At 39.0% G+C, this 27784-nt stretch overlaps 2 protein-coding genes across 6 annotated transcripts in view; one reads left to right on the top strand and one right to left on the bottom strand.

Annotated features, from left to right (window-relative positions):
* Nucleotides 1-27784, bottom strand: part of CMSS1 (cms1 ribosomal small subunit homolog) — a 222888-nt gene that overhangs the window by 103909 nt on the left and 91195 nt on the right. The window contains exon 1 of one of the 5 annotated variants that reach the window (XM_040089147.2): nt 15649-15735. The exons of the other annotated variants lie outside the window; for them this stretch is intronic. Within the exon in view, the coding sequence (XP_039945081.1) occupies nt 15649-15679 (31 nt within the window). The 5' untranslated portion in view covers nt 15680-15735. Of the gene's footprint in view, nt 1-15648; nt 15736-27784 lie in introns of those variants that run through there. 5 annotated transcript variants of the gene reach the window in all.
* FILIP1L (filamin A interacting protein 1 like) overlaps nt 1-27784 on the top strand; it is a 188514-nt gene that overhangs the window by 71547 nt on the left and 89183 nt on the right. Inside the window, exon 4 of the mRNA XM_040089027.2 lies at nt 14914-15003. The gene's annotated coding sequence lies outside the window, so the exon portion shown is untranslated. The remainder of the gene's footprint in view (nt 1-14913; nt 15004-27784) is intronic.

Below are 27784 nucleotides of genomic sequence, written 5' to 3'. Positions count from 1 at the left end.
CCAAAATTAAGGAACATTCAGCAATACACCCAGAGCTGAAATCCCTGAGTACCTCAGTTGCCCTTCTTTCCCACCTACTCCAATTTGTCCAATTTCTACCTTTTTCAGTTGCTTTTCTAAAATGTGTGCTTTTTCTCAAATCTAAAGGCAATGATGTACGCAAACATTTGTAGCATAAAAAAGGCCCCTGTGCTATCAAACATTACTATCTGTAGATGGTCAGGATGCCTCTGGAGTTGTTGGAAATGCTGTGGAGACTGTGTGACTATCAGTTTCTGGGTAGATAATGCAAAATCAAGAGCCAAAGAGTTTAATAAAAAGCATGAGCTGGACAAAAGGGATAGGATTCATTCCTAAACTGCACATTCCTAAACTCCTCTTACAGCTTGAGAAATTTGTGTGAAACTTTCTAATCTCAGAAACAAAAAACAGGGGAGAGTTGGCAGCTCTCCTTCCTTCTCCCTTCTGATAATTGGCTTGGTAAATGCACCAACATAGAGATGATTAAAAGAACTCTGAAGACAATGTCTGAGAAGAAGAATGTTTGACACTCTCAACAAAAAAGGACTATATAAATATAAGAGATATGTCTATTAGTGCAGTATGGTTGTGAAAGTAATTTTTTTCTGTAGAGTATTAACCAAGCACAGATATGGAGAAAGTATCATTCACTTTTTAATACATAGATTTTTAGATAACCCCCCCCCCCCAGGGTGTTTTAAAGGAATCAAAACACATCAAACATTAAATGCACAGCACAGCAATATTTATAAAGACATGACAAATGAGTTTCCCGCAACCACAGCCACCATGATCAGCATAGCCTTAAATAGCCATGTACCTTCCAGACCTCCATTTCAATTCTTTGTTACAATAAATATGCATCAAACTTGTGATTTAAAAAAAAAAAAAAAAATTAAAACTGTTTTTGTGGCCAGAAATATTATGACTGACCTCTGTTAACTTCAAGCATTCAGAGCCATAGCCATTCCAATTCCCTTACATCCTCAGTGTGCAGCAACAGATTTCTCAGAAAAAAAAAAAAAAAAAGCCAACCCTGTAACTATTTGGACATACTTCTGAAAGCAACAGTGAAAATTAAGAAAGCAGCCTTCCCAAAGAAGTATCTATTTTTGAAATGTGTGCTTTTAAAACACAATGCTTATGGAATGAACTACTTCAGTTCTCTTGTGTAAACTTGTACAGATTGTTTGCTATTGATCTTTTGAGTCATATTTTGGCAGCAAACTGGTATCCTTGTAGAAAATATAAGTACTGCAGAACAAGTGATGTAATCTACATCTATATTTAATTATTTTTTTTCTTCTAGTTAAATTTATATTTCAAAACAAATAATCTGAACTGCATACTTCATTTCTTCCCCAGATTATGAGTTTTATGATATTGAAGACATTCAGAGGAGACAGTTTGTCTGTAGGAATGTGGCTCCTTTAAGTCACAGGACAGACCTCAGATCAAAGAAAGTAGTGTTTCTATCTGTACTCAAATGTAGGTCTATTAACTGTTTTCTTAACTGAATGACATAAAGTGACTCTATAAAACCAGTGCAAAATCTGACCTCAAGGAAATGAAATATAGGGTTTTTTCACAGGGTATTGTTCTTTCCTCCCTGCCCGCAAGCTACTGTCCGTTCAGAAAACAACGCACAGAAGAGAAAAAGAAAACTGCACTGCAGCAAGGCTGTCCCCATGGCCCAGGCTCGTGCTGTGTGTGCAGTATGTATACATGCACTGCATGCTGATGTGGCCCAGAGCAGGGGCACAATGTCCAGGTGTCTGGTCCTTCGTGGAGTACATAACACTCACTGCATGGCAGCTGGACAGAGCACAAGTGGAAAGAGCATATGGAGGTGGGTAGCTGACAGAGTGAAACTAATGCAGTACACCAGAGAGGGAACTACAGCTGTGCTCAGCCTCAAGCTCTCGAACACGGTAGTTCTTTAACCAACAAAAGAGATTGCCAGGGAAGGACAACAGTGAGTGAGAGAAAGTACATAAGCAAGAGTGTGTGCAGGACATGGGGCATAAGTGCTTTCCCCCTTTCCTCCTCTCAGGTTTCTCCCACTGAGACCCACTACCTAAAGGCCTGAATCTCTTCTAAGTCTGGTTACTCTAAAAATAAGAACAAGGTCAAGGCCAGTATATAGAGAACAAGTATAGGAATCCCACCTTTTAAGTCCTAGATCAATGTCTTCTTACTTCTCTGAAGCAGTGATTGATGCCAGCATTCTCACACCGTTTCTTCACTCTCATGCCATCAAGTGCCACTACTTTTCTATCCTACTGTCCTTGTCACACTGCTTCCCAGCTCTTCCTCACTGTCACCTGAGATCCAGTTTCATGGGGAGCCGTAAAGATAAAGACAAACACCATACACCCACCTCTGGAGACAACTACAAGCTCTGTCTCCAAAAGCACAGCATCTCAAAACTTTTCGTTCGAGAACATCTCTAACGGCCCTTCAGATAGAACGGCAAGGAAGGTGCTTATTTAAAAGACTTGAGAAAAATTCAAAATTAACACAGCTTGTGGTGACTTTATTAGAGGCTGAAGCCCACACAAAATCTGTTTGAATAATAAGCAAGAGATTTTTGCCTTACATTACCCAAAGGATCAGACAAGATGACTACAGAGGGTCCTTCTGACTAAGTTGTGACAATACATATGCTAGAGAATTTTAAAGATCAGGTTTATTTCCCAGTGTGAATTACACTATTTCTTCTTTTAATCTTCTAAAACCAGACAAATCCCAAAGGAATATTATGCACACAGCAGCCCAGAGCCTGCCTTTAGATGCTGTCCAAATGACATACTTTCTGACCAAGGAGATAGCAATACCTCTGCTTCCATTAATTCTCTATTAAGAATCACAGGATTCAAATTGTTGATTTGTAGCATTACCTCATGCTGGGCCCCTCACTGATTAATTAAAACTGTATATGTATAGGAAAAAGAACAAAAAAGCAGAACTGCAGTAGTTTGAACCAAGAGTGTCCCTGATAAAAGAAATGGGCTGCTGTTCCCAACTCCTTTCCATAGGTTGATTGTGAATTGTAACCAGACAAGCTCTCCTTTTTCAAGCTGCCAGAAACTGGCAAACATGTCTACTGCACAGGAAGTCATATTTATAGTTGCATTACTTTCCACAATAAACCAATTCTCCTATAATCAGAAGTTGTCTCTAGGCTTGCTAAATGAAAGATCTTTTTCCCTTGAGACTGCAGCCTCTTAACAGGAAGCTTCCAAATCTACAGTTAGTAATGGCTGTGGAGGGAAAAACATGGTTCAGTACAGTCCTCACATCATTATTACACAGTAAAAACATGCCAGGCTTTTTTATTTCAAAAAAGGAGAAACAGCTCTGAATTCCTGGTATTGCAACGCGTGAAAATTACCCTGCTGAATGACCATTTAATTTTCAGTGTGTGTTTAGCTGACCTACTCTTTACTAGCTAGCTTTAAATTCTTCTTGGATATAGACAGATGAAGGGCTTCTACTATATAAGCCTTATTATATACTTGGGCAGGGCCTTTTGAGCATGCAGGTACTCAGCAAGAAACCTGAAGCAGTACACTGCTTCATTTAAGGGAAATATATTTCAAACTTCTCCAAATTACTATTAACTGACAGTTAATAACTCGCTTGTACATTTTTACTATCACCCTGCATATAGAAAATTATTAAGAAAAACCCAAACACCCACTTGAAATTTTCAATCTCTCTTCCAGCAACTGTATCAGAGTATTTAGAAGGGCATAGCACTAGTTTTGGCCAAGAATTCCCCCTCCTCCCTTAAATTCAGAGAAAAAGAACACCATGTCTTTAAGGAAGATAGACAGATTAATACTTTACCCATGCAGAAATTCTTCAAAACCAAAAAATCACTGCAAAACTCATTCTTACCTAAAATTAGAAGAAAAGAGAGAGGAAAAGGTAAGAAAGATTAAGAATCATCCCTTGGAGCATTACACCTTCAAAAGAGAAAGATTTCCCAAACAAATCTAAAGTAAACAAGTTACAAGAGAACAGGAAATTACAATTTCTTCAAAACAGTAATTAACCTTACAAGGGAAACTACTATCAATATAAACAAATAAGTAATAAAGGAAACCATTTTACCAGAGGGAAACCTGTCTTGAAGCAGCGTGACAAGGGAATATAAAAACATTTTGCCTGATGGTCTCTATATGGGTCTCTAAAGAAAACTGGAGCAATTCTGTAGTAAGGATCATGCAGACACAACCTTCAACTAGGTAATTTTCAAGGTTTCAAAGAAGAGGCTGGACCACAGAAATTCAGAAACTTTTAAATACAGGACTCAAATTTAAATTGAATATAATCTCATACTGTTGTCATACATAAGCAAGAGGATTTTGAAGGATATCTACCAGGCTAAATTTCTTTTATAATCATAGCTTTCCATGCCCAATCCTTGTTATTTATAAATAACTACAGCTAAAGTAAGCAGAAGCATCATGGTGATTATTTCATTATATTAAATGGTAATCAGAAATGAGAAAAGATGAAAAATCAAAAACTTGAACTTTCATCAGAAGATGATGTTTTCAAAAATTTGCCTAAGGAGCATGCATACAGAATTGAAAATAGATTTAACATTCAGAATGTAAAATCATTACTTTCAGATAAAAACGAATTCTCAAATCTGAAGGATATTTACTTTCATTGCTTGCATTTCTTAAATAGCTGCAAGTGAGCAGTAGTCCTCCTGTATTTATTCCAGTGGAAGAAAAAATTCATAGTGGTGTAAGAAAGTTATAAATAAAATAAATACCAAAAACAGAAGGATTTTTTTATTTCAGAATTTAAGTCAACTATCTGCAAGTAACAGCATTTCAGACTGTCCTTATTTGTTCTTGTTTATTACACTGGTGCCATTTGCGGCTTCTTGTATTTTAGCAACTGGAACATACACAGTAAAGCTAGCAACACAACAGAAGTTTAGCAAAGGCAGACATAATTTGATTTAAAAAAGCCACCACAGAAAAGAGCAAGCAGCTCTACAAACAGTGGAACCAATGTGGTTTGGCTTTCCATGAATTTGGCATTTGAAAAAAACATAAGTAGGTCCACAAGCTCACATCAAGATTTCTCCCTCCTGCCTGGGAAGCTGCTGGAGTGAAATTTGCTGAAACTTACTATCATCAAATTCTGTTTCTCAGCTGGTCCATCCCCACCACTGGGAATGACTGAAAAACAGATTAAAAAGTCCTTCTTCCCTAGAACAACAGTTTAGTGACAGAAGTACCAGATCCACTACTTTTACATAGGTTCGTTCCACTTTTACTAAGTGGCATTCAGCTAAGGAAAAAACTCTTCATATCTGAACAGCTTCTAAAATCCTACAGCAGTGCTAGGTTTTGTGACTTCTTGTTATCCTTTTCATCCATTTAGGAGAGTCATTGCAAGAGAAAAACCTTTATATGATATTAAAACAAATCCCCAGTCAGCACATTCCAATATATACATACAAGGGGGATTTAGTAAATTCAGCAATGAAAAGTATTTGTTATAGAGATCTAAAAGAGAAATACACCACCTATGCCTCATCACCCGCACAAAGTGAGTTTTGTCCTACTGCTCCTGAAGAGATTTGGGAAATGGAAATTTCCAGTGCTAGAGAAGCGGCAGAAAATAACATGTACAAATTAAGGATGTCACAGGGTTGCACTCAGGAAGCTTAAGAGGTTATCTCTGGAAACACCTTCTCAAATGGAAAAATGGTGGTGGCAGCAATCACGGGAGATGAGGGAAAATCAGGGCTATCTAAAAACAAGACAAACTCACCAACTCCCAAGGGGAAATTTAGAGCAGGACTGAAGGAAGATCTCTGACTGTAACATTATGCACTTTTCTCACGTTGTTAAACCAAAGAGCAAGAGGGCACTGAGAAACCCTCTGAATTACCCGGCCGCTATCGACCTGCAGGAGCTCAGACCAAGGGCTCTCACAGCGAGCCAGAAGCCAGGCAGCAACTATCCTGAAAGGGTTTAAAGTACAGGCAGGCCACCAACAAACCGGGAACAAAGGCTTTGCCTCTGAGAAACACTGGAAAGATGTAGAGTCTCAAACAAAATGCAAGAAATCCCATCACAGAGGTGCTGTCCAGCCCCTTCTAAAAAGCCAGAGGAGCCAAAAGAAAGGCTCCAGGCACGGACCTCTGCATTGCTGTTCCACTGCATCACAAGCATGGACCACCTCTGTTTGCCGAGTGATGCCTTCACGGCACAACCCTTAAGCATCATGCTTACCCCCACAACAAGATCATAGTTGTTTTCAGTTCCACTTGTTCTATTCAAGGGTGGAGGGTTTGTTTCTTTTGTTTATTTGGGCTTTTCTTTGAGTTTTTGTTTTGTTGTGGGTTTGTTTGTGCGGGTTTTTTTAAAATTTATTTTATTTTTTAACCCTGAGATTCCCCATATCCTTCTGGGATCTTGTAATACGAGACTCCTGAACTTGACAATATGAGACTCTTGACAAATGGATACCAGCAACATCCAAAGCCTGAAAGCACATTGGAAAATGCATTTCTATGCACTTTCCCTGGAAGATAAGGTGCTAACACCCAAGTGAAATAGTTTGCTGCAGGCTTCCTATGGTGCTGGTACAACTAATGTACTAACAAAAGCCATAGGAAGAAAGGCATACATAGCAAAAATAAAATACTGAATCTGCATTGTTTTGGAGACTTCACAGGACCTTTTCTGAACATGTAAGACTCATGTCGTCCTTTTGCATCCCCCTATGCATAATGATCTTTGGCCACACAGAAGATATTAACTACTGAAATACCAAGATGACCCTAGCAAGCCTTTGAGAAAGGCACCTAACTTCACACCGAAACACATGGTGGGTGACCTTGGTATTGTCAGACAGGGTCTCTGCAGCTTGACAACACACCACAAGTGCCAGACAAAGCAGAGCATGAGCAAAAGGCACAGTACCCCTTAGGTAAACCTAGATTTAAGTAGCCCAATAAATATGACTGAGCTACAGCTAGAGCCATTTAACCCACTTAGTTATTTTGGCTTGGTACGTTTGTTATCTGGCTACCTGAGCCAGGACACTGCTGCCAACATCTGTTTCCTGCCTCTTGGGTCCTTCCTCAATCAGAGCTTCCTCTGGATTTGTGGGCTTGCCTGAGGCAAGGAGCCAGGCAGAGCTTGCTCTCTGTCTCTACAGGGCTGTTAGCTGCTTTGTGCAGCAAGAGGTAACCACAACCTGATGAACTGGAGGGCGGTGATATCCTGCCTCATAAACCTGCACAAGTGAAGGTACAAGTTTTATGGATCAGTTATTTTTTTACACTTCTACTTCATTTGGTGCCTTTCAATTCTGGGGAAAAAAAAAAAAAAAAGAAAAAAAAAGAAAAAATAAAGGCATTTTAAATCCATGTTTGATTCATTTTCTATCATTTTCTATTTGCAAGCATGAAAGAAGAGGGGTTTGGACAAAAAGCAAAAGATCAGTTCTACAGCCAAGGCACTGGCTATTGCACCAGCGTAAAACAAAAGCCAGAGATACCATTCCACTGCTCAAACTGAAAGACAGATTCTAGAAACACAGCTTACATAAAGGCACGTGTCAAACAATATGCGTATTTTTTGCCTAAACACCGACTCACTGAATAAAATCTATGTTACTCTTTTATATAAACAGTTCCTTTAAAAGCAGGAAAATCAAATACAGACAACATTAAGCTGAACATGAACTTTTGCCATCCCCATTCAGGCATCTGTTTAATTATTATCATTAACTCCATTAGCAAATGCTGCGATGCATGTAAAATGTGTTCATATTGCATTCAAGAACTTTTAGATATTTTAATGATATGTTTACAATAAGAATTTACTCATCTGGTGCACCTTTTGAGATTAACAGATCATAGGATGCTTGTTTTCCTTTAAGATATGTTTGCAAAATGTAATCAAAGTGCACATAAAATTTTATCTCAGGCATCAATAGAAGAAGTAGCTGAGCCTTTTAGAAATAAGTTGGGTTGGTTTTGGGTTTTTTCTTGCTAATTATTCCCTTTGACCATTCTTTTCTCTTAAGGCAATGTTATTTCCAAGAAATGTCACTTTTCCGCTTATCAAGGTTGTTTACATTCTACACAAATGTTATGCTCCCAAGCTTTCATTTTTGAAAATGTCTGAAAGCGAAGTGGATGATGCTGTGCTTGTAAAAACATTCTTTATTAACAGAATGAGTCTCGAGGCATTTTAGGTTTCCCACAAGACATTTTTCTGTCTATCATTTCAGAACTTTTTCCCACACATTGTGCTCCCAATATAGGCTTTGGCAGGTTGTGAGATACAAGCTGGCTGGAAGATGATAGCCTGCTTTCAGCATATCCTTGTACAGCTAAACATTGAGCACTTTTTGCACAAGATAATTCAGACAGCAGCTCATACAGAGAAAAGGTGACAGTTCCAGCTGAGGAAAGCTAAAGTCCTGATGGATGCCAAAGACTTTGTGACAGTTCTACAGAGAACACAAGATAATCTTGAAAAACTAATCCGCATTACTTGAAAATTCTATGCAGACTTCATTCTGGTCTTTTAAAAGAGACTTGAGAACACATGACAGTTAAAGAACTCTAAGTATCAGTTACATACACATATAGCAGAAGAAATATTGTCTGCAGGTACACGGAGCCAGCCCTCAGTAAGGGAATGACCAAGGCTTCAAAGAGTATCAGAAAACAAGCCCATGTTTTCGTATCAGTAACATGAATTTCCCAAATGTCTCATTAAGGAATCAGTAGGTGAACCAAATCTGATGGGAACTCTTGCACCTGCAGCCCAAGGAAGTTTAAAAGCTGGAGACAGCAGCACAAACTTGCTGTTTGTATTTTGTAAGCTTTTATCTGTACAAATACACAAGAAGAAACAGGAGGTTTTACTGACAGACAGCAACTGACTCACGGCCCTATTGCAAAGCTCACTAATGTCAAAACACTATCACTGTTAAAGCCATGAACGTGAAAAAGACTTCAGCTGATAAAAATCAGAATTCATGTAAGGACAGAGAAAGTTTCTAAAGCTATCTGGATCACAAATATCTAATGGCGCTTTTCATTTAGCCTTACGGTCAGCTATCTGCAAAAAGTGTATTGAATGTTTCATAAACACAGTTTAAAACAAAAGTACTTCTAATCAGATCTGGCAGGAAAGGGAGAAATGCATACATAGAATGAGGTAAGTGTGATCTTGCCCAGCTGAAGAACAGGGAATGGCAGAGCTTCAGGCCATGACTCACACAGACACTAAACAGTAGAGAGCTACAGATAATTCTCAGGTAAACTTTGCCTGAGCCACTACGTCATCCTTCTCTACCCTTCCTGCATTAATCATGTCATTAGCAACCTGACGCAGCCCAAGAAGAATGTCTGATTTACAGGGAGCAGAGCAATGCTAACAGAACAAACCCTTTGGCAGGTCAAAAAAGGAAAGACCAACCTAAATTTCATTTTAGTTTGAACCACACCCTAAAAAGAACGTGGAAACTAGGAAAAAGAAAAAAACAAAAAAAGGTATCTTCCCAGCGTGAGATTATAAACTTCATTAAAGGTTCCTGATGAACCAGTTACTTAAGAGTACAAATACGAAGGAGTTGCAAGAGTGCACGGATAAAAATCCAGCCCAAACATGTACCTAAACAAAGCAAAGGGGGTGGGGGGAAACCCCCAAGCTTTCTTTTGAAGTTTTCACCACAGTTACGTAATTTCCATATTAGTCTAGATGTTTTTAAACATCTTTTATAGTGTACAGTTCGGAACTAATTGTACAATAAGTACAAAGTGTACTGTTAGGAAAGATTCATGTCTCAGCCAGGTATCTTGGTTACTCCACTTAATATAAAAAGGATAAGGGGAATCACTGGGACAAGCGAAAAATGTAAAATTTCAGAATTTCTTTAAAAAATTACTACTCAGTCTGAATTGATAGCAATCACTTCGATAAATGTGGCTATAATCTACATTTTTGTATATGGTTATTTTACCTTAAATATCCTGTAAAAGTAATGGTCACTTGAAGGAAGGGCAGATCACTACCATTCACTCTGAAGCAAATTAAAAAAACCCTATAAATTACCTTAAAAGCAGAATGGAATTATCCTTAATTTCTTGAAACAATATTATCACCCCAAACAAGGCGTGCAGGTAGTCGCAGGTGCTGTGTTAAAACTCAAGTCCACAAAAGCCATTTCATAGTAGCAATTTCTAGAAGAGCATCATCGAAAATGTGTGCTTAAGTCTAAGTGTACGGCAAACCCACTTATGATGGTGTTTTGTTCAGTTTCTCATGGCTTCATCTGTTTCTAAGTCTTCCTAAGTAGACTATTTTCTTCCTTCCCATTGAACACTCCCTTTCCCTCACCTTCCTCTCACTTTATCTTAGCAACAATTCTGTGAACTGCCAAATTCACTTCTTACCTTCATGACTTTGAACCACAGGGTTTACTTTCCATCTTAAAGCAAAGCCCTAGAAATTGAAATCTCCTTTGTCTTTGACCCTCTGCAACAGCTGAGCTGAAATGTGCTACCTCTGTTAAAACCAGCTAACCATTTTGTTCCTACTCATTTTTAATGGTATCCTTTTTGCAATATTAAAAGCGATGTAGAAAATATGAGCAACTGTATAGCTAAAATGGCAGCACAATGATAACAATATTAGTGGAATGCAAAATAACAAAGAAAATGCACTTATCTTCTCAAGCCAGTTTGGAAAGCTTCTCTATCACAACACTAGCCCTATATCTCTTAATGAAAATGTTAAGAGAGATGTTTTGAAGGTTTTCTAAACTTATATAAATGGCACATCCCTTTCCTGGCTTCTTGCTTTAAAGCCGACAGTAACTCCAGAGAAGCAAAAAAATTCTTCTGTCCCTGGTAGTTGTTCAATGTCAAGTGCTAGAAAACACAGATAACCCCAAATCTGAAATAGGCAGTAATCTGCCTTACAACTATTCCCTTTGTCATCAGTCTTTCTGAAGGTCAGGTAAAGACTATGTGGACACAGTGAAACAGCTCTCAGAAGAGTGTCTACATTGATAAACAGGGCTCGCCAGAACACAGTAGAGGTGTTTGTGCTTCATTCAGCAAAAGCGTTAAGGACAGTTTCACAACTTAGGTTTATTTTGGGAGGAGTGGGGATATCTGGCTTGTCTTTTTAACTTAAGACCTGAAATCAAAGAAAAGATTTAGAGATACAATGCCAACAGCTTAATGAATATTCTGTAGTGTATATAAGCACCCTGGGGAAAACCTACCCTCAGATAAACAACAGATTTCATCTTCCCCTGCCCTGAGGAATATGAACCAGGCTCAGAGTTTACACCTAATTCAATAGTGGCTTTCAAAACAGACACATCTAGCAAACACTCCTCTTCCCACTCTGCATCCAAAACTTTCTCTTGGAAACAAAAGGCCTCTTCCTTGACAAAGATTTCACGGGTATCTTCCAAATCTGCCAACAGCTTGCATTACATAGTACACCTAAAAATTTTAAACTGACCTTTGTCCCCTCTGAGAAAGCTGTCTGTTTGAAATGGCCCACACACAGAAAGCAGAAAGCCAGAGCTCATAGAGGCTCTTTCAAATACATTAGGTACCTGTCCCATCGGGAGAGCCTGTGCGTGCCTCCACGCACGCACAAAAGGGTGAGCAGAGCTTTCTGCAGGGTTGAATATCCCACAGCACATTCCTGGGTCCTTGGTGGCTTTTCCTATAGCTTCCTCTGTGGCACTGCTTCATTTGCCAGCAAGGGCTGCAGAATGAATGGCAAGGAGGAGGAACTCCCAGCCCACTAAGGCTGCACACCTACTTAAGTGAGACTGGAAGTTGCACTTCCCAAAGGGAACGTGAATTGGAGCTCGCATGGCTTTTGCATACCCCTCGCAAATGCACGGAGTCTTCTGGTGGTGGGAACTGAATTGCATGCCTTCTGCCAACTTAAAAATCTATCCCTAGTAAAGAAAAACAAAACCAAAGAAACAAAGCAGACAATGGCTACAGAGACTCCAGAGGAATGTAATGACTCCAACAAAAGGCAACAACAGTAGTGTGACAAGGGTTTATTATTAATGGGTCAAAAAACAAGCTCAAATGACTCAGACACGGAATTAAATCCCAGCAGGATTCCCTCACATCGCCCTCAGAGACGGCAGGCCTTCATGTAGTTTGTATTCAAGCTCTCTCAGCATCAGTAAAAAGAAGGCTCTATCTGGTCTTTCACCTCTCAGTCAGAAGGATGCCTTACCAAAACAGGGCAGCAGCACTTACCCCCTTTAGCAGAGCAGAAACAGGCTTGGAAGAGTCAAATGGTACCCTCTGAAAGAAGGGCAGAGAGTCAAAGCAGAGCCCACACAACTCCTACCAAACTGCCACAGATGCAATGCAAATTGATTTTAAGAATTCTGTAACAAGATGGTCAAGAGAGTTTGTATAACTACTACTCAAAAAGCACATAAATAGGCTGTAAGCATGGAGAGAGGTGACAACAGTGGAGTGATTCAGGTATTTTATCTCATTCATTCAAGGAAGGCATATCAAACCACCCTAAACTACAGTCTTGCTCTTTGGAAACACTACCTACCCTTGCCACTATCGGGACTTTCATGCACCTCACGAATACTTCAATATTTCCTTTTGGTTGTTCATTCATGTGTAGGTGTCATTCCAAGTAGACAAGAGAGAGCAGGATGTTGTGATTTTGAGCATTTCTGTTTCACAAGTTAACACCTCACAGAACTGACACCTTTAGCTCATCTATGCCAGGCCTTATCTCAATTAGCCAACTTAAAAAGTTCAGCAGCACAAAGGTTAAAACATTGATTTAACAAAAAAATCTCAACTGCTTGTATTTTAAAAAAAACCCCACCAAATCAATTCAGAAATCCTACTCTTTTCAAAAACAAACACACAGTTTTTTAAGCAGAGCTTTCTAAGCAGTAAGACAATATATTCCTCGATGCTCTGTGTGTATCATGGAAGAGCCTTTGATGAGGACAATCACAACAGCCAGTTGGAGTTTCTTTCAGAATACCAAGACAAGCGCCAAATTCTTCTATAGATTTGATGAGGAAGGAAATGCTTCAGCTTGATGTCTAAAGATGCAGGAGAAAGATCAGAATACACTGAGATCAAGAAGGGACTGTCACTGAACTGGCAGGAATTATGGACTGAACAGAATCAAAATCCACATTTATTGGTCAAAACCAACCCTATATACTTTGAAGAAAGATAAAAAACAAAAATAACATTTTTTACATCACTGTTACAAAAAACAACTTTAAAGTTCCTTGTGGTAGATTTCCTCGAAAAGTCAAGGAGACAGACTGATGGATCGACATAATTTCTTATATCATGCATTGCTAGATGATTTTGTAAGGTGAATATTTACAGTGCATCTCGCAAAATTTTTTTTTGTTTTAATCAGCAATTAGTAAAAGAGGATTCTGGTTTTATCTCCCTCCTGCATCTGAATCAGTAACTCTTTGGTAATTACAAAAACTTTCTCCCTTTTGACTTCAATAATGAATTCCCCACTTCACTACCAAAACTTCATAATTTAAACAAGAAAGCCACTACAGATCCAAAATTTTGTGCCTCTAGCATTTAAAAGCAAAGATAAATAAAATGTAAGCAACAACGCAGTGCACCTGTACTTTTAAAACTCAATCACGCTTCTTTTATTAAAAGCTGTTATTGCAGCCTTTCTGGTATTTGTTATGTTATTAAATTAGCCAATAGAAAAGGGATCAAAAGGCACGTTACCTGAAAAAGTTTGAGGCAGACAATCATGGGAATACTTGAGACTGCCTGACATTGACATTGAGACAATTCATCCAAAAAGCAGTGGGAAATCAAAACAGCCTAGTAGAACTTCAGAAATCTAAGGGTTCATGAAAGAGTTATCCAGAGCACATGAGCTAATCCAGACTAACTGGTGCCTTCTCCCTCTACTCTGTCATTACCCATCAGTAATAGATGGTTTAATGCTAGAAATGTATTATGCGGTTTTTCACTCTTGGCAGTAACTTCCAGAAACAACAGACAAATCTAAAATATAATTCAGTTTGAAACAACTGTGTGTGTATATCAAATGAGTTGATACCAGCAAATAACAAAAAATATGTCTTCCTGCATCTAAATAATCCCATTTTCCTTCCCTTTCTTTTCTGTTACATCCTTGGATCATCTAAAACCACAGATCGTACTTGTTTCACTCCTCGGCATGTAGCAGGGCTGAGTTTGGTTGCACTCATGTCTTACATCCACTAGCCCGCTTTTATCTCCTCATGCACATCCCCTGAGGTCCAAGGTCACATATCTATAAAAAAGCCCAACCTCTGCTATATATATATTCAGCATGCCCATGATCCTGGCCATGAGCTGCACTTTTCAAAGTGCCCTTCAAGGTCAGTGACCCAGCCCCACAAACAGGACAATTTCCAAAAAGGAAATTACTACACGAGTTCCAGCAGCTAGAATTTGTTCACTCCCTACCAACATAAATGTTCGGGGTTTTTTAAACTATAGAAGAATATAGAGAAAAAAAAAAAGTACAGAAGAAACAAGTTTCTAAATGAAACAAAGATCAGAGGCTAAATAGCAGTGCTTTATTTTAGTATTCCTACAGGCATCTGCTAGACTTTATTTCAGTTAATCATATTATTCCTGTGCAACTTTTTAAATGGTAGAATCTTTACTGGATCTAGTCTAACTCTTAATAAATTATTTTATAAAAACTTTATCAAGCTAATGCTGAAATAAGGACCTCTGCAACCTAAAGAAAAAAAATCTCTCAAGCAATATTTACTTATGCTTGTTTAAAAAAAAAAATCATTTATGTTTGATTTTTACTGCAGGTTCATACTCTAAGAGGCACAATTCTGGAGACAACTAAGAGGAAATTTAGGGAAAATATCCCTAACTATCAGTGGAAGAGCTCTGAACTGGTAGGAATTATTTTTATTTGCATGCTTTTATGTGGGTACTTCTGAAAAATATAAATAAAATACAGGCTTTCTCATGTCTGAACTTTGCAGTAGAATGAAAATAATGAGAGTCTGTACATAGAGGACACTTTTTGCAGATAACTTGGTAGATTGAATAGTAAAAAATCTTAAATCTTTCAAAAGCCAATTCTTTAAAATTCTAAGTCAGAGAATGCATTAGGTGGAAAAATGAGATTTTGTTCTGCTTACTAAGGAACTCAGTTGATTCAATTAGTGAAAAGCACATTAGATATGAAATCAGTCTTTGAGCATAAAGTAAATGGGAAAATGTAAGTAGACTTGTATTCTTCCTTTACCACTTTTTCAAGTCAAAGATACCCGTTAAAATAGTAAACAAAACTATCAAAAATTATGTGAAGCCCCCACATGTTTAAAAAGTAGATTCATACAGCCAACAGTATCATTATATTAAATACATACAGTGGTTACCACAACTGCTTTTGCCATTAGAGCAACAAACAATGTTTGTTCTGGACTGAAGTGATGTTTCTGTAAATATATTCTGCAGTTTCACTGTTTCATTTAAATTAATATGGATCTCATGGGAGAAAGCACATTTCTGATGTCTTTGCATGAAACACATACCTTCCTGAAACACTTCCTGTCTTGCACCCATTTTTGGATATTATCACTGTTGTCTGACAAGAATGAGGTCAGCTAGGATTTGTAGCAATACTTTACAGCAGCTGTCCGGCATTTCTTTGAAAGTCCACAAGACTTTAACTCCTTAACTGCCGCACCAAAACAGACCTTGAAGCCTTGCAGGAACACTGGAAGAATAATGACTTTTCAGCATGCTGAATAGCCTCAAAGGGTTTAACAGAGTCAAGTAAAAGACTGACCTTTTCAGGTGAGCAAAAATGAGCAAGATCATGAAGAGGGATGAGATCTTAAGAAATGTTACCACCTTTGTGGCAGCCAGGCCAAATCAGGAATGGGGAGGCAAGACAACATGATATACACAGAAGAAAGAGATATACTGTGTTTGAAAAACAGCAGAGAGACACCCAGGTTTAAAATAGTCAGGTTTATCAGCATTCTCCCACAGAGAGTCACTTGGCTGACTCTCAGCAAATAAAACTCTCCGTTTGCTCAGTAGCACTAATAAAGCTGCACTTAAATTGTATAAGCAGCAAAGAGTACTGTGAATTTGCACAGAATTTAGTTATAGGGTTACACAACAAACTTCCATCCCAAATACTCTCACAAAACTTCCTGATGTTTTAAAACTAGCTGTCTCAGGTCAGGCAGACTGTCAGAAACTTTTTAAATTCGTATAGGAAGCAGCATTCACACAATCACCAGCATGAGCTCAGTGCATCAATTAATCTCTCAGTAGCAAAAATTGATTTGATCTGTATCAATCATGCCCATAATTCCATTAAACAAGCCAAAATTGGCACCCGTGTTAGACTGGCTGTGGGAGGGCAGACACAAAGATGCAGGCTTAATGGTATCTGGCATACAAGCTTTACTTGTATAAAAGTTAATGTGTTTAATTATTTTTAAGTTCCACTCCTGGTGTAAATTTACTTGCTATCAGCTTCCTGAGTTGCACGGGCCAGGGTTTCCCTTTGAGCAGCTTTAAGACGATACAAACTTAGCACCTCACCAAACCCAAGTTTCTTTGCTTTGTTCCTTTTCCACATTGTGTAAGAGCCGCGGAGGAGACAAGAACAGCTGTACACCACACCACAGTCTCTCCAATTCAGGCACCAGAAAAGGCTCTGAGGGAACAGCAGCTACACGTGCAGAGTATGTGTTAAAAATGCTCAGCTATGAGACTGGTGAGAGACTGTGATCATGCAGCACAAATATCAAAATAAGAGAGATATCCACAGATTATTACTTTCCTTTTTCACTGTGTTTACAGGTGTTGCACACATCTTCCCCCTTTATGTACAGTGATTCTAGTTTGCATCTTCTTCAGAGAATACCATGATGACTTTGTGATTTCTTTGTGATTTAAACCATAATTTAGTTACAATATTAAAGTTGGCAAAGTTTTAAAAGACCAGCATTCCTCCCTAGGCTCCATACTGCTCACACTTTGCAGGGTTTTGGCAGCAAGCGACTTAGCTCATCTGCTATCAGACTCCGAAACACTTCAGAATGCACAACAGATCTAAGAAAGCACTTACAAACTCGACTTGTGGGGGGAGAAAAAGCTTTAAAACCAAATCTTTCACAAAACTGATTCTGTGTTCCAAAAGCCTCCGTATGCCTTTGGCAGCTTCTGCTCCCACCTGAGGCAGGGCGTACCCACACGTAATGGATGTTACACATGTGCGTGCAGGTCTGCAGGACAACCTCTGTGCTTCCTTCCAAATGGCAACTTTGCAAGAAGCAGCTGCCACTGTGCACCTCATTGTGTACAGCAGCTCAAGCTAAAAGCTGAGAAGCGAGTCAACACACAAGAAATTAGCTCAGCAAACCAAGCAAAACACAAAGAATGAAAAAGTAAGCGATTTCCAATCAATTCACCTGGCTCATATGAATTAATTGAACAAATGCTCACGAAGCAAATAACATTCAAATGAATGTTCCTTGTCCTATCACAACAGCTCCTGATGAATTCAATTACAGTGATTAGAGTAAATATGTATTTAATTTTATTATACATAACTGAAAGATAAAATAGGGGAACCATTTAATTTATAATAGGCCAGAAATATTTTGGGGTTTCAAACAATTGCAAAAGCTCAAAAATGTTACTGGAGACTCATACAACAATTCCAATTAGTTTGTCTTGGGTACCTAACAGTCCAAATACAAGCAACATATACTTTAGGGACAAATTATTTTTGATGAAATGGGGAAAAACCGCCCAATCTTACAGGCAGGTTACATGATTATTTTAGCTTTTGCTTACTGATGAATCATTGACTTCATCTTAGTCTAGCTTAAAGTGCCTATAATTGGTCATTCCATAAACTTATTGTGAGGCTTATTCACAATTACCTTAGTGTTAAAGGGGAGAGGGATGGAAAGAGGAGAACATGGGAAATCAGCTAGGGAGGCTTTGTGTGAAAACCCAGTCCAAAAGACAAAAAAAAAAGGCAATAAAAAAACCTCTAAGAGCTCCAGTTGCTTTACCTGATACATGGAGGTTGATTTAAAATGTTCACAGCAGCCTTCAGCAAAGTATCACCTATCCTAAAAAACTTGTAGTTTGAGGCACGTGAATGTTCACTGGTTCATTCAGTTGAACAAAAGCAGACAGGAGCAAGAAGGAAGCCTGAATCATTTTGCCAAAGCTAACAGGAAAGCAACTCCTGACAGTTTTGGTGCGGATTCTGCTCTGGAAATATAAGAACCAGGAAATATAAATAAGGAAAAAAAAATAAAAAATCACAAAGTCTTATGAGGACTGCAAAATAATTTCCACAGTAATGCAGAGGAAGTCTCATTCCTTGTAATACCTTAAATTAGAGGGAACAAAATAGTGGAAAGTAACCCAAGGAAAAAGCTAGTACTGGCAAGTAGACAGGCTATATGGAATACATTTTTTTCTTGTATCTCTGACTTCTATTAACATTTTTGTGGCTCTTGAGGCAGCAAGGTAGGAGCTTTGGTTTATACTCCATAAACACAAGCCAAAAGCCTCCCACAGTTCCATTTGGTAACTTCAGCTTAACATGCTCGAATATACACAGACTTCTGACAATGATTCAATTTCCCACTCAAGCATAAACTATGCCAAAAAACACCCAAGATTATTTCAACTAATAAACACTTGGTTAAAAAACATGTCAGATCAACTTGGTCTTTACATCAATTTAAAAGCCTCTTACCACAATCATTGCCTGAACCATAGTGTGCTGCAGGAAGCACCGAAAGCAAAAAATGATTGATAACACTCATAGTGTTCCTCTGACTGTCATCACTTCTGTGGTTGCACAAAGCTTAGGACCCTGCACTTGGAAGAGGGATTCTCCTGCACTTGGCTTGTGCTGTGAAAATAATTTTAAGGATGTCAACGTCCTGACTCCTGAAGACTAGGATTTAGGACAAATACTGTGCCAAAATTTAGTTCTTAAAACTAAATAGATCAAAGTCCTGTATCTTGTCATGGTGCACAGTTTCAAAGCCCTCTCAAAAAGCTGCCTTTTGATTTAACCTTCACAGACATCTCTTCACATGAAATACAATACTTAAAAATATGTACACTGTTACCCCAACTTAATACAGATGCTGTTCAGTAGCATATTTATTCTCTTTGTAAAGCAGTGACATTTGAACTTCAGATTTTCCCAAATTCCATCCAACTTCCCTACTAAGTTTGTATCTTGAGTATTAAAAAGACAGCCGAAGCAAAAAATAAAAATTTCAACACAGGGACACAAATGAAGTGCAAAGTAACTTGTGATATGCTGGATTTACTGTAGATCCTGTAATTGTCTTCTCCAGATGGTTACTCTTTCCAAATTTTCACAGTTACAGTAGTGCAGAAGGCGTATCTGGTATGGTTAGCTCTTGCCCAAGAGGCTTTTCCACTGTAACATCTCTAATAGACCATTCTGATGAGCAATTAAAGAAAACTAAGGCAAATTTCCACCAGACAGATGAAAGGAATACAGCAGAAATGTACACACCAAGTAAAACATTGATTGGAAAACCATTCCCAGTAGCTGTCACAGCAGCTAAAAGCTGGTTTTCCTAATCAGGACTGATGCATGTTTGAGGCTACACTGCCCGTAAGAGCAAGCCTTCCCCTCCACAACTACCATTCTGAAGCCAATCATGGACAAATAAAATACTAAACTTGCTCAAAGCACTTGTGACAAAAGTTCTTAGACAACCCAGTTCAACAGAAAACACATGTATGCAAACACAATGTCCTGTTTACATATGTATTTTCTCCTACAGAATGGTGACATAAGCTAAAATTTCATTCCCACTGAGAGATCAGTTAACTACTTATGGAAAGATGAATCACTCTTCTCAACAGAAATAATGACTCATGACAGCAGTTAACTTCTAATGTATAAAGTATTGCATGGGCAAAATTAGTCTGACTCCCTACTGCAAATAATTAGCGGACTGCTACAAAATGTATTTCACTACCTAGCTTTAAAAGGTACTAATAGAGAACTAATAGTCTAGAGTCTCACCTGTACTACAGGAAAAATGTATCAGGAAAGTCAGAGGATATCTAGTTCAAAAACCTTTCTGACAGTGGCCAAAAGCAGATGTTTGCAGAAAGACAGCAGTGGGACTGATCCTTCTCCTAGCATGCCCTCAGCTGTCACTCAAGGATTTAAGCTGCCTTCAGAACACCCTTCTGAACGACAACAACTAAACTGTTCCTCTGTGAATGTCCTCACTGAAAGCACTCACACCTCTGGCCTCAGCTGTATCCTGTGGCACTCACCTCATGGGTTTAGCTACCTGCTGTACCCCATCAAAATACTTCATTTGATTTCAATTCTGTGGCAAACTGATCCACTGAGTCCCCCATCATCATGCTATGAGCAAATAACTATTTCCATTTACTTCATGCGTACTGCTCAGGATATCTGAGTCCTAAATCACACGTCTCTCACACATTTTCTTTCCTATTTCAGCAGTCATGATCTGTTTGTCCCACGAGATAAGAGCATAGGTAGTCTGGTGCTGCTTCACATTTTCTGATGATATGGAATGAACTGCATCCCATACCCAAAATATGTTTGTACCAAGGCATAATGATGCCTTCTGGTTTGGCTTACCTGCTGTGTTAAAGCTCTCTAGTTGCTGAGCATTGCTGGAGACTAAGCTGAAGTACTCCCAGAACAACCAAGGCATCTCCCACAAGCCGTTTTTGCTGAGTATCAGTTGCTAATAACTGCCTCAGGATCTTTTTCTTAGAGACAGAAGTACCTAATTAAATAGGCTGATAAGCCATCTATTTTCACAATTTTCCTGATACAATTCTGACAATTCTTAAGCAAAGCAAACTCCGGTATGTTGCACTGAACAAGAAGCTCAAGCTTTCTCAGAAGCAACACTGATTCCTTTGAGAAGGAAAAGTGCACAGCAGGGAAGGAAAGAGGCTTTCATACTTCAGAGTTTAGGTTCTTAACCAATCTGCTGCTACACCTCATGGAGAAACCAGGGCTTCTCCAAAGTGGGAATCCACCTTTGGAATTGTGGAAGTGCCTTTTGAACACCAGCTCCATCCCTCTTCTTTGTCTACAGCCAGACAGGCTAGGTACATGTGCAGAGCTAGTGTGAAAACCTTCCTGCACAAGCATTTATACTAAGAGATCTGATTCTGGACACACAGTCACCCTTTTTTTACAAGGTATCACGGTCTCAGCCCTTACAATTCCTTCTCACAGTGGAGTAAGTTTGCATACGTGTATGACCAGATAGTTTTAGAGACAGGTAATTTTATATATGTAAATACATATGAGCCTTATTTGTGTCCCACAGAGTTACTCACAACCTTCCAGATGCTCTGCCCAGTTCACCCTGCACGCACAGCTTCCCCGAGACAAAGACGACGCTCCAACATTGGTGACACGGCCACTTTCCCAAAACTGTCATACGTGTTTTGTCAAGAGCTTCCTCCCTCCCTCCCTTCCGCCCCTCCATCCTCCCAGGCCACCCCGCTGGCCGCAGTGCCAAGGTCAGCAGGTGCAGAGGAGCTCTGGGCACAGCAGCAAACCTGGAGACAGCCGGGGCGGGGAGCACAGCAGGGACACACGGGAGCCCTCGGAGCGGTGCTGGCAAACACCCCTGCTCCAGCAGCTGCCTTTGCTGGACCTGCCAGGCCAGGGAGCAGATGACCAGGGCCCATGCCTAACCATGCAGCTGCAAACTGGACAAAGCCGTGCCTGACAAGTATCGTACAGGCCCTTGGGGAAGGCAGCCTTAGATCTCCACAGGGTTACGTCTTGCACAGGTGGCCTGTACAGCTTCACGGGATACTGGTCTTAGGAGTTCTTTCAAAGCTTGCTCACTACATTTATTACTGTAGTAGTGACTCAGCCTCCAAACTATTTTAACAGGCCCTGAACAATAGTAATCATTTAGGATCTAGTTCTGCTTGCTAAACTGAACTGGATCTGGTCTGGATTCTTAAAGCCCCACATCTCTGACAAACTCTGTTGATCACAGAACATGAAGGATATCAGTTGGGATAACACTGGCTTAACAGACATTTGAAGAACACACAAGAACAGGAATCAGCTATAAGGCTTCTTCATTGTTCAGACCCCAAAGAAATGCAGTGCATTGCAATATCTCCTTAGCAACAACTTCATTTTGAAAGGCATGACGCAGGTGCAGTAAGGTAACGATCATCAGGTTTCTGAACAATCACTTGTCAATTTTTTCAGTGGCATTTAGGAAGCCTGTCTAGGACTTAGCAGGACATTAAGAAGCTGTATATATTGTGTTCAAATAAAGCAAAACTAAATCTAGAATGTACATTTGCAAATGACTACTTTTCATTTTATCCCAAAATGACTGGATTTTACTCAACTCATAGGAGAGCAACTAATTCCAATTTAATTCTATTTTCTAAAACAAGAAGCACCAGTATTTACAGTTGAAACCTTTGCCTTTTAAACAAATTGCTAATGTTAAAGAGATGGTATGTTTCAGCAGCTCTAATTTGCATGAAGCTGAAACCATGACCTAAATAATCTCACTATGTAAATGCTCTGAGGATAAACCTATGTAATTTGTCTTAAGCTCATGCAAAACCAGAAAATTGAACAGTATGAACAGTTTTCCTGACATTACTAAGGCTAGTGTGAAAAGCCACAATCTACGCCATATTTATAACACATAAGCATTTCTTCTGTATTTTTTCCTTCAATTCTAGCCTTAAAAACCAAAGCAGATAGTCAGTTTTACTTCTTAGTTATGAATATACCTTCCCCTCTCTTACCCCAGTAAATTCTAGAGTTTGGTGGTTGTTAAGGGCTTTTTTGTTTTTCTTTTGTGACAGTGGTGGTTCTTTGGTGTTTGTTTTTTGTTCACCGGGGCGGAGCAGGAGTGTTTTGTTGTTTGGGTTTTTTTTCTCATTTTCTTCATTTTTTTTAGGCTTTATGACAAGAAACTGACCAAACCTTAAATTAAACATCTCACTTTTTTCCACATTTGTTTCTTTAATTAATAAATATGTTTGTGTTAACAAGAGACCTTTAAAATGCTACATTTTGAGACTGTCCAGACTATACTTAAAGGCAAATACATATACTCAGAATCAGATGAGCAGTAAGAGTCACAAAATACTGTCCCTAACCCTGTAATCCAATCTTGTACATGCAGCCTCACAGACTCTATTGGGTCTATCAGCACAAAGAAAGCTTGTAGAATCCCACCATGTGTGCTCTGATGTTTTCTGGGTGTTTGGTATTAAATGATACAGGACAGATTTGCAGGCCTTTCATTTAAAAGCTTTACCTTTATTTTACCTCTGGAAATTTAACTTAAATTTTGGTACCAGAGAGGCATTAGGATCTGTGATTGCTCCCCAAATAGAACAGCTTGCACCTACAGGAACATCTAGCTATTCAATGCTGTGTATCATCTTAACCAAGGTAAATCTTTTTAAATACTTATTCACTCAAACAGAACTGATTTAAACAGAGCACTAAGGAAAATTATCCTCTTAGATACTTAAATCTTAAATACTATTAATGCACGGGAACATATGATCACAACATACACACACCTGCTGTACATTAAAATGACTCCTTTACAACCACCCAGTAATTAAAAGGGGGAAGGGGTGTCCGCTTCAGAATTTATCTTCTTTTTTTTTTTTCATGCTAAGCAAATGTTCACAAACAAACTTACAAATCAGAAGTTTGACCGGGCAGTATCTTTTCCATATATTTATATGGAACATATCTATAGGAGAGATCTCTGTACGTTCAGATGTTGAGGTGCACAGGCACTCTCAGAAGTGGCATTAACCTGCTGGTTTAATGTATAACAAATTAGCATTATTTATGTGCAGAAGAGGCATGGTGCTCTCAGGAGCTAAATATTAGCTTTTGATAAAATAATTTTGGTTTAACTCTTGCTAAGCAGCTAGCTAAGGATATGTGCCTGCAGGATATGACTCACTGCTTCATTAGGAAGGACCTGCATGTTAAATGCAAACATTTGGAGTCACCTGTTCATGCCCTCCTCAACAAAAACTCTAGACTTGTCCTCAGCTGCCAGGAAAACACCAGTAGAAACGTAACATAATTGCCACCAAGACCAAAAAAGCAATTTCAACAGGGCAGATGCACCCCACTTGCGATAACTGCTGCTCAGGGAGCAGTTCCTTCCCCAGTGCTCTCATTGTAATTGCAGGGCTGAACACAGGCAGCAGAAGGGTCCCTCCTCTGTCCCACAGCTTCCACCTTGCCTCTGCCTAGTTCCACACTGCTTGTCACCAGCCATCAGGGGCAGGTGGATGAACTTTCTGCACGTCTCCAGCACCAACACACACGTGACAAAGCCGCACCAAAATGTAGGACAACTGGTGCCAAGCAGTTCTGTTGGGCAATACAAAGATTCTGCTTTCATTTTAAGTATGATTCTTCCAAAAGGATAAAAAGGTGTTTCAAGTGGGCTTTTCAGAAAGACCTTTAGAAGGGTAGGAATGGGGAAAAAGGCATCCAGACTTTGGTGTTTCCTTTGGACCTTCCTGAACATCAGACTCTTGCAAAATATCCAGAGATGCTCTCATTTAGATCTGCAAGATCTGTTTCCCCCACTCTCACTAGCCACTGGGCTAGCAGCTGGCCAGAGCCTTATTTTATTTGAGCAAGTGGAAGAACAAGGAGAGGAACAAACAACAGTACGTGCTCTATGCCACACGCCTTGCCCTTCCCCAAGGACTCGGCTCCAGTATCATCAAAACCAGGATGAAGTCACAGCTGCAGCCACAAATCAACAAATTTGCCTTTATGTGTGAACCTCATGTGGCAAAACTGTGGGGTCCTTATGCAGCAAAGAAAGGAAGAGATGGGTTTTATCTACCTGCCCTATGCCAAAACACTTATGGCCTCAAGACCAAACTTCCAACATGATGGAAAAAGCAGAAGAAAGCACAGCTAGTGACAGAGAGGAGGGACATTTACCTGGCTCACTGACCTCTGTCCCACCTCCTTTTTACTGGGAAGAGGCATTTGAACTTCACTGCTTACAAGAAACTTCCCATTAGAAAGCTGAGGCTTCCAGTGTGTTTTCATTGCATTTTCCAAAGTCATGTCATCAAAGAAGGGCATATTCCTATGGGAATACTGTAAGGCATTAAATTAAATAATAAGGAGTGTCATGGCTAGTAAAACACATAATGTGAAAACATACAAAAGTAATTTCACTGTGTAAAGTTACTTTTCTAATTCTGTGCTTTTCACATTTTCCTGGCAGACACATATAGGCGCAGTCACTAACTAATATGAACAATATTAAAAAAATATAAGCCACCACTGTAATTTTACTTTCACTTATTTAAGGCAATAATCAATTTTAATGAAAAAAAAAGTCTTTAAAAGCTAAAAATGAACTGTAAAGCTGACTTGAGAATCTACAAGGAAGCTCACATTTCCTGTGTGTTCATTTCTATGGAGGTGAACATGCAGTAGATAATTTAAAATAGCCTGCTGCCATACTATCAACAGATAGAACTAGAGGTTAATAAGAACAAAAAGAAAGAATAAAGAAAAACAGAGAAAAAAAATATATCCCAAAACAACAAAAAAAGCAGAAATACACATTCCTGTCACAAAAAGGTGTTTTGATCCAAAAGACCAACACAAGACTTACTTCCACTTCTACCAAGGCCTAGGAATTAATGTTTTCAAGATTTCTTGTCACCCCAGGGCACTCTTATCAAAATCCTGCAATTTGTCCATAGGCATCACAAGAGTCCTATGGCAGTATAGGTGGAGCTGGATCAGCAGAGTACAGGGCAGTGCCAGTCAGCACTCCTGGCTCGGAGGTGAGGAGGGAACCTCTGCCATCCATCCCTTCCCTTCAGCAAAACCCCACACCTAAACCCTCTATGTTCCACAGACAGTAAAGCGCAATCTGCATAGAAAAGTGAGAGGACTGGAGATCTGAGAGAGAGATACTTTTATTAAACACATGGGAAAAATGTTTTGGATATTTATCCAAATTTTCCTCCTGAATATTAAACATGGTGGATATGAGCATGGGGAATGAGTTGGGGAATCTGCCACGGCCATGCACGTGTTGCAATTTTGTAGCTGCAGCTGGAAGAGTAAAATGCCAGAGCCAATTTTTTGCACAGCTAAGGATTATCCCAGTCAGACAAAAAGATGTTAGCCTGCTGTCACATACTGAGGTATTGTCACGAATGAGAAAAGCAAGCAAAGAGGAAATAAAGCAGTATCACGCTGGTTTTGTATTGCAGACTACAAAGAAAACCTTGGTCTTGTTGCAAAGTACCAAATCACAGAATGTAATTAAGATCAAAACTTCAGCCTGTGTAAGAAAAATCCCATCCACAGCTAAAGGAAAACCCTAATATCTACAAAACAGAAAATTAAATTATTTCATTGATGATCAGATAAACCAACAAAATATTGTTGTCCAATTCCTAGGTAGCAGCAGAACACATTCATTGATGGAGATGGTATTAAAAATGTTTGTCTTAAACCAACAACTAACAAAAAAACCCTAACCCACCAGCTTGGAAACCCTAGGTCTAGATACAAGCCTGAAGTCCTACCTAGCACCCATAGATGCTTTATGGCAGCATGACAAAACCAGTAAAATGCTTCAAAAGAGAAACTGTTCTCGACAGCTTCTAAGAGTTAAGAGCTCTGTCAGAGAGCCTATAAAAATTTGGTCTGAATGATAAAAGCAAACAGATCTAAGAAATATATAAGAAAGAAATTCCAGGCCTTAAATAAAAATCAATTTGTTTTCCTAAATGCTGTCTAAAGGTGGGAGATCCCAGCTTAGGGAGAAGTTCACAAACTTTCAAAGCTTAGCTCATATGTGTCTGTGTTGTTTTCATGCAAAAGGAGATAGAAAGAAATTTTTTTAAGAAATCAAACCAAAACTAAGAAGCAAGAAACCAAAGCCCAAAACAAACAAACAAAAATGAAACAAAAACAAAGAAACAAGCAAATCAAGATGTAAAATTTCTGTGATGTGGAAGTCATACCTGGACATTTCACTGAATGCAATAGCCACAAAAGCAGATAAAATTGATAAAATTAAAAAAAAAAATCTCAATTGACTCATTCTTACACAAAACTCTTCTACATGCACTGTTCAAGACAATTGTTTGAAGCAGAGCAACCCACGGAGCATAGTGGGGGAAAACCCAAAAGAGTTGGTTTTAAGAAGTTATTTTATTCATGACTTTCTTGGTAAAATTAGGAGCATGTGTGGATTCCCCCACCTCCTCTTTCTCCATACAAGGCATCTCCTGTCAGAGAAGGCTGCAAATGATCAAATCAACGGAATAATGACCTTGATTGTCTTAACCAGCTCTCCATAGACATGAGTTCACAAGAGAGGCAGCTTCCTCAGACATTAGTAAAGACCTTTGATCTGTCTTTGAAGAAATTTTTCTCAGGATATTAAAAAAGTCTGTGGTTTATTTTCATGTGTGGAGAAAAGCAACACTGAGGTGAACACTCCCACACAAATGTCTCAACAAATCTACGCCTGTCAAAGATACCCTGAAGAAAATTAACATATATGCACTTTGAAGGTGTAGACTTTTATTCTGTAGTTCTCATTGTAG

The sequence above is a fragment of the Hirundo rustica genome, chromosome 2 (assembly GCF_015227805.2).
Source record: "Hirundo rustica isolate bHirRus1 chromosome 2, bHirRus1.pri.v3, whole genome shotgun sequence".
Taxonomy (NCBI): Eukaryota; Metazoa; Chordata; class Aves; order Passeriformes; family Hirundinidae; genus Hirundo; species Hirundo rustica.
This window is presented reverse-complemented; position numbering and strand designations above follow the sequence as displayed.